Consider the following 7,457-nt stretch of genomic DNA (forward strand, 5'->3'; position numbering starts at 1 on the left):
AACTGGTTTCCTTATATAGGACATTTTTGACCAATCTGTATAATCTGACCCAATCTGTATAATATGATTGAACTTGACTTTGTAAAGTGCCTTGAGATGACATGTTTCATGATTTGGCGCTATATAAATAAAATTGAATTGAATTGAATTGAATTGAAGCCTGTAGCCAGGCCCCGTCTGAACCTGAAGCCTGTAGCCAGGCCCCGTCTGAACCTGAAGCCTGTAGCCAGGCCCCGTCTGAACCTGTAGCCTGTAGACAGGCGCCTCCTGAACCTGTAGCCTGTAGCCAGACGCCTCCTGAACCTGTAGCCTGTAGCCAGGCGCCTCCTGAACCTGTAGCCTGCAGCCAGGCGCCTCCTGAACCTGAAGCCTGTAGCGAGGCGCCTCTTCTAGCTTATAGTCCGGCGCCGTCTCCAGCCTTTAGTCCGGCACCAGGTTCTGCTCTTTCTCTCTCCAGGCGTCGGTTCCTGAAGGTCCTGTTCCGCCGCCGGCCTCCGAGGTTGCTGGTCCGCCGCCGGCCTCCGAGGTTGCTGCTCCGTCGCCGGCCTCCGAGAGACCTGCTCCGCCACCGGCCGCCGGACATCTTTGTCAACCGGGGCCACCCGCCGGATTACCCGTCTTGCAGGGGTCGTCCTTCGGGACGTCCGCCGGAGAACCTGACACGCCTAGGCCGTCCGCCGGAGAACCTGACACGCCTAGGCCGTCCGCCGGAGAACCTGACACGCCTAGGCCGTCCGCCGGAGAACCTGACACGCCTAGGCCGTCCCCCGGAGAACCTGACACGCCGAGGCCATCCTTCGGGACGTCCGCCGGAGAACCTGACACGCCGAGGCCGTCCTTCGGGACGTCCGCCGGAGAACCTGACACGCCGAGGCCGTCCTTTGGGACGTCCGCCGGAGAACCTGACACCGAGGCCGTCCTCCTGGACGCCCGCCTGAGAACTTGACTCGTCGTGGGTTGTTTAGTTTGTATTTGGACATTTGTTTTACTCTAGCCCTCCGTCCTGCACCTCCCTCCACCCGCCCAGTCTAGTCTGTTTTTGTTTATCATTTGTCCTATGTAAGGACGTCTGCTATCCGTCCTTAAGGGAGGGGCTCTGTCAGGATTTGGGTTTTGTTTTGGCTGTTTGTTAACTTTGATTTATTAGTTAACTCTCCGGCCTTTTAAATCGGTTTTGGGTTCTTTCTTGTTTGGTTTCTATTATAGCTTGTGTTTTGTTTAGTCTTAGGTTTAGGTTCTGTTTTGGTTTATGGAGTAGTTTGTTAAGTCATTTGGCCTGCTCAGTTCACTTCTTTGTATCCAGCCTTTAATCAGTCACTCAGTTCACCTGCCAGCTATCTGCCAGCTCACCTCTTAGTCAACACCCTGTCACTCCTCTTCTCCAGTCTCCATCCAATCAGTGTCAGTTTTCTTCCAGTCACTTCCCTGTTCCTGACAAACTCCACCCATGTCAGTAATTAGTCTTCACTCCTGTTCACCTGCTCACTCCCCTATATAGTCCTGTCACAAACCTCTGCAATCTGCCAGATCAATTCAAACCACATGGTGAGTCTTATCCAGCGTTGTATTACTGATAGCCCTGTTGATACCGACCCGATTGCCTTTTTGACTCTGAGCCAGCCTGATCCCTAAACCTGATTTTCTTGCCTGGTATTATTGCTCACCTGTTTTTCTGACCTGGACCTGCCTTGTGATATTCTGAGTTTGCCTTATCCTTGTCTGTACTTCTGCCTATTTTGAACTGCCTTTAGTGTACTGGATTTTGGACTGCCCTTCTGATTGAGTCTGCCTATCCCTGTTTTATTATTAAATTCCGTTTTTTTGCTTAAAACCTCTCTTGTCTGGCTGAATACTGGGTCCAACTGTCTCTGGTTCGTGGCACTCTCAGTTTAAACAGTGTTCTGCTGTTACTAAGGACCGGGCACATAGAATGATCATTTGCAGCATATTTAGCTTTAAATTTCTGCCTTTCTGAGCTGTGAGAAGTGAATTATAACCATTACATTCTTTGAGTGGCCTTTTGCATTAGAGCAGCCAAAATGACTTATTTAGGTGTAAGAAGTATCAAATTAGGTCTCCCCACAAGGTGTAAGCATTGTTTCCACACACCTTAGTTTATTCACTGCTCTCTTCTGTTTTAGCGCCCAAAATTGTCTGAATCATGTTAAATATGAATTTCTCTGAGTTTAAACAGTGTTCTGCTGTTAATAATGACCGGGCACATGGAATGATCATTTGCAGCATATTTGGCTTCAAATTTCTGCCTTTCTGAGCTGTGAGAAGTGAATTATAACCATTACATTCTTTCAGTGACCTTTTGCATTAGAACAGCAAAAATGACTTATTTAGGTGTAAGAAGGACCATATTAGGTTTCCACACAAGTATCAAATTAGGTCTCCCCACAAGGTGTAAGCATTGTTTCCACACACCTTAGTTTATTCACTGCTCTCTTCTGTTTTAGCGCCCAAAATTGTCTGAATCATGTTAAATATGAATTTCTCTGAGTTTAAACAGTGTTCTGCTGTTAATAATGACCGGGCACATGGAATGATCATTTGCAGCATATTTGGCTTCAAATTTCTGCCTTTCTGAGCTGTGAGAAGTGAATTATAACCATTACATTCTTTCAGTGACCTTTTGCATTAGAACAGCAAAAATGACTTATTTAGGTGTAAGAAGGACCATATTAGGTTTCCACACAAGGTTTAAGCATTGTTTCCACACACCTTAGTTTATTCACTGCTATCTTCTGTTTTAGCGCCCAAAACCATCTGAATCATGGTAAATTTCACTGAGTTTAAACAGTGTTCTGCTGTTACTAATGACCGGGCACATAGAATGATCATTTGCAGCATATTTGGCTTCAAATTTCCGCCTTTCTGAGCTGTGAGAAGTGAATTATAACCATTACATTCTTTGAGTGGCCTTTTGCATTAGAGCAGCTAAAATGACTTATATATGTGTAAGAAGGACCAAATTAGGTCTCCTCACAAGGTGTAAGCAGTGTTTCCACACACCTTAGCTGTTGTACAGCTCCCATCGGTTTTTGCGCCCAAATCGTCTGAATCATGTTAAATATGAATTGCACTGAGTTTAAACAGTGTTTTGCAGTTACTAATGACCAGGCACATAGAATGTTCATTTGCAGCATATTTGGCATCAAATTTCTGCCTTTCTGAGCTGTGAGAAGTGAATTATAACCATTACATTCTTTGAGTGGCTTTATGCATTAGAGCAGCAAAAATGACTTATTTAGGTGTAAGAAGGACCAAATTAGATCTCCCCACAAGGTGTAAGCAGTGTTTCCATACACCTCAGTTGTTGGACAGCTCCCATCTGTTTTAGCGCCCAAATCGTCTGAATCATGTTAAATATAAATTTCACTGAGTTTAAACAGTGTTCTGCTGTTACTAATGACCAGGCACATAGAATGTTCATTTGCAGCATATCTGGCATCAAATTTCCGCCTTTCTGAGCTGTGAGAAGTGAATTATAACCATTACATTCTTTGACTGGCCTTTTGCATTAGAGCAGCAAAAATTACTTATTCAGGTGTCAGAAGTACCAAATTAGGTCTCCCCACAAGGTGTAAGCAGTGTTTCCACACACCTTAGCTGTTGGACAGTTCCCATCTGTTTTTGCGCCCAAATCGTCTGAATCATGTTAAATATGAATTTAACATGATTCTACTTTTAAGACTAGGCTTAGAACTTTTTTTTTTGACAAAGCTTATAGTTAGAGTGGCTTAGGTCCCCTTGAGCTATCTCTATAATTATGCTAGGCTTAGGCTGGAGGACATCAGGGTCAATTTCTCTCACTCTGCTGAGTTCTCCAATTTGCATTGCTTGTTGTCATTTCAGCTTTTAACTTTTTGTTCTCTGTCATTTTTTATTTATAGTAGGTACACCTGGTCTGGCGTTCTGTTAGTTGTGACATCTCATGGGAAGACAGGTCCCCCACTATAACTATATAATATAGAAATGATTCCTGGATCAATGTGTGCTTCTGTGCTTGTTTGTCTCTCTTATTGTGTCTCTGCTCTGTCTTCTCTAAACCCCAGTCGGTCAAAGCAGATGACCGTTCATACTGAGCCTGGTTCTGCTGGAGGTTTTTCCTTCCTGTTAAAGGGGATTTTTCCTTTCCACTATCGCTTTATGTTTGCTCAGTATGAGGGATTGCTGCAAAGCCGTGGACAATGCAGACGACTGTCCCTATGACTCTACGCTCCTTCATGAGGAGTGAATGCTGCTTGTCAAGACTTGATGCAATCTACTGGATTTCCTTAGATAGGAATTTTGTTTGACCAATCTGTATAATCTCATTGAATTTGACTTTGGAAAGTGCCTTGAGATGACATGTTTCATGAATTGGTGCTATATAAATAAAATTTAATTGAATTGAATCAAATTGGATGCACTGTACTGGGACTAAATGGTCCTTTGTAGGTAACTCTAAACCTTTTAAGCCGAGCATACACTGTACGAGTTTTTGCCCTTTTTGGGCCGATTCTTCAGTCGTGCGAGAATTTTTTGGATCGGGCTGAGTTTCAGCCTGATCGTGCGTCCTGAGTCGTGTAGTATACAGGCGGTAACGAGGGGCGATTCGCCTCTCACAACCACCTCCCGATCAGGAATCGGACAGTCGGTTGAAAATCAAACATGTTTGAAATTTGGTCGATCCTCGTGAGTGATCGTGACTGATCATGACCGAGTCCTGCTGTTGAAGCGGAGTTACAACCGTCTACGACACGATTTCCCCTGACCTCACGCACTGCGCACGCGCAAACAAGTAGATTTTTCTTCGTCTTCTCAAACGAAAACATAGGCGTGAAGAGAAGCATGCCGGCGGTGCGTGTGATATGGAGTCAAACTACGGAGGAGCAACATGTAGAATTGCGAAGGCAGCGAGTTTCGTTCCAGTGAGCCTAATTCTTAACAGTGAGTATTGACACTTCCGTCTTTTTCTTCATCTACTGTTGACATTTGGCTTCTGGGTAGACGAGTCCGAGTAGCGCCATCTCTCTACGGGGCTGAGTCCGACGTGTGGTTTTTGAATGCACTGTGTGAGCAGGCAGGTCGCATCAGAGAGTTGGGCCGCACAGTGTAAGAACTTATATCATGAGCAGTGAACTTTTAAACCCTGTTGTTTCGTCGTACAGTTTGAGCTGTATATGAGTACCACGACTGAAAATATCGTGCAGTGTATGCCCGGCATTAGCCAATTTTACCCAACTGCTGCACACGATTTGAGACACGGTCATCAGCATAAATGACAACTTTATACATTAGAGACATCCATTAAATTACTTAAAATAACAGACTTTTCCACCTAACTTGAAACAGCGAGTGAAATTTATTTAAATTAAATAAAGTCTAGAACATTTCACAGCTATAGAAGCCTACACAGTAAGCAAAACATCTTGTTGTCCATGTGCACAACTACGCCACAGGGTAGTTCATGACAGTTTTTGTTGTGTAAATACTGCTGGGGACAAGGTGGCAGCAGCCGGATAATTACTCCCCAAGAACATAATAAAAAAAAAGGAGATACAAAGAAACTTGTGGGACTTGAGGAAGCATTTTATACTGTTTTCCTCCAATATATGTCACGAAATCCTCATGCTTTTAACGGAAAACCAATAAAGTTTTTTTGGGAATTAATACAAAGACATGATTAATAATGTTATAGTGTTGTATATTTAGCCTCTACAATTGACATTTAATCCCTCAAGGATGGTTGTCTTCTCCGAAATCCTTTATCAGTAGTTCAGTCCACTTAGGAAGATCTAAGACGAGTTTTTGACTGATTCAGGAAAGCACAGCCTGCGAGTTCTTGATGCCAACCATATTGTCCGCACTCATGGACCTCTTCATAGCAGATTTGCACATGTCCTTGTACTTGTCCTCACACAGCCTGGATATGGCCTAGAGAAAGTGCAAGCACAAAGAATTTGAGTGCCCGGGAACAAAACCCAGAGGAACACAAAATAAAAATAATAAATAAAAAATCTCACCTCCAGTTTTTGGGCTCGCTTGTTGCTTAGTGGCTCCAGAGGGAAGTTGAGGTTGTTGTCATCCGCCAGAGAACGCAGGTCAAAGTAATACTTGGCGTAAACGCTGGCTGGAACGTTGATGTTAAACTGAAGCAGCTCCAAGAAGTGACGCTCCATCTCATTCCTGGTCAAAGTAAAGATTTCATCAGTTGTATCAAAACAAAAGTCTTAAAAGAAGGCAGGTTAAAGAGGAGCACTCACATGTCCTCCACTGTGATATCCTTCAGTATCTGGCAATAATCGACATTCCAGACGGCCTGGTCGTCCCAGACTTTGGAAGCCAGCAGGATGGCGCCAAGAACGATGCGCTTCCAGTTGGAGGGACAAATGTCTATCTCGGCGTAAGTCAAAAGTCTTTCCAGGTACACCTGAAAGGAGACAACTACTAGCTTAAAGCAGAAATGAAACGAAATCTGCAAATATTGACATTGATGTTATATCATTTAGTGAGGCATTTCCACAAGACATTCGAGGGACCAATTTTTCTAATGTCAAACATGAATAACTTATTTTAAGCATTTTTGTCAATAATTGCCGAAGTGGGCTTATTTTAGTTGGTGAAGCTGTGTGACGTAAAGTGAGCAAAAGCCACTTAAAACACAATGCACAACAACCAAGGACGTAATTACTTTCCAGTTGTTTACTTGTAGCCACGAAAGAAGAAGCCTTCTTTGAATTTGAAAAAATTCCAGAATATATTGCGGGAGTAGCGGGTATTCAACCATACCAGTATGAACCTGAACCTACAGCTGGTTTGAAAAGCAACACTAGCTTTTTTTGTAGCTTCGCATATGATACTTAACATGGAGCAGCAAACACGTTTATAAAAATGCCCTGATTGAGGTGATGTTTTACGTATATAGTACATTCATAGCACACTACACTGTGGCACTACATGCATGATATGCTTAAACTAAACCTGCATAGGTAGCTGACTGTTGGTGTTGTGCAACAGGTATTGTGTTGTGACAAATTCTGTTCTCTTGAAATAAAGTGTTCCCGTGCTGGCTGTTGCAGATTCTCATCATCCGTCTGCTATCTACCAACACTAGGCTCCAAGGACTTATAGCTCCAGGCAAAAGTGCCTGCTGCTTCAGCTTTTAGCCAATCGACCGCATTGATGGCTAGTACTCGGAGGCTTCTAAGTGCTTACTGCACAGGCGGTCACTCGAGTTTGGATTGTGATTCTCACATCGGAGTGTGCATATACCCAAATCTTTCGAAGTGTTTTGTGTTTGAGGAAAGTAAAAAATTAAACTCCAGTTGTTATTCCGGGCCTTTTTCGAACAGTTAATAGCAACTCACTGGACCATGATTAACCTGTACTCTACCACTTGCTGCTGTTTAAGAGATGTATCCTATTAATCCATAATGGCCCACGCATTGTCACACAGCCAAATGGTC

The 7,457-nt window shown here is 43.6% G+C and overlaps 1 protein-coding gene across 1 annotated transcript; it reads right to left on the reverse strand.

Moving 5' to 3' along the window:
- Window positions 1-5,334: 5,334 nt before the first annotated feature.
- Window positions 5,335-6,421, reverse strand: LOC118556388 (cyclin-Y-like protein 1; the record flags this gene model as incomplete). The annotated part of the gene is given in 3 exon segments (XM_036134926.1): window positions 5,335-5,925; window positions 6,015-6,177; window positions 6,255-6,421. Coding segments are annotated over 3 exon segments (447 nt in total), but the record flags the coding sequence as incomplete, so codon positions are not given.
- Window positions 6,422-7,457: the final 1,036 nt, after the last annotated feature.

Source organism: Fundulus heteroclitus, unplaced genomic scaffold (genome assembly GCF_011125445.2).
Source record: "Fundulus heteroclitus isolate FHET01 unplaced genomic scaffold, MU-UCD_Fhet_4.1 scaffold_940, whole genome shotgun sequence".
In the NCBI taxonomy this organism is placed as follows: domain Eukaryota; kingdom Metazoa; phylum Chordata; class Actinopteri; order Cyprinodontiformes; family Fundulidae; genus Fundulus; species Fundulus heteroclitus.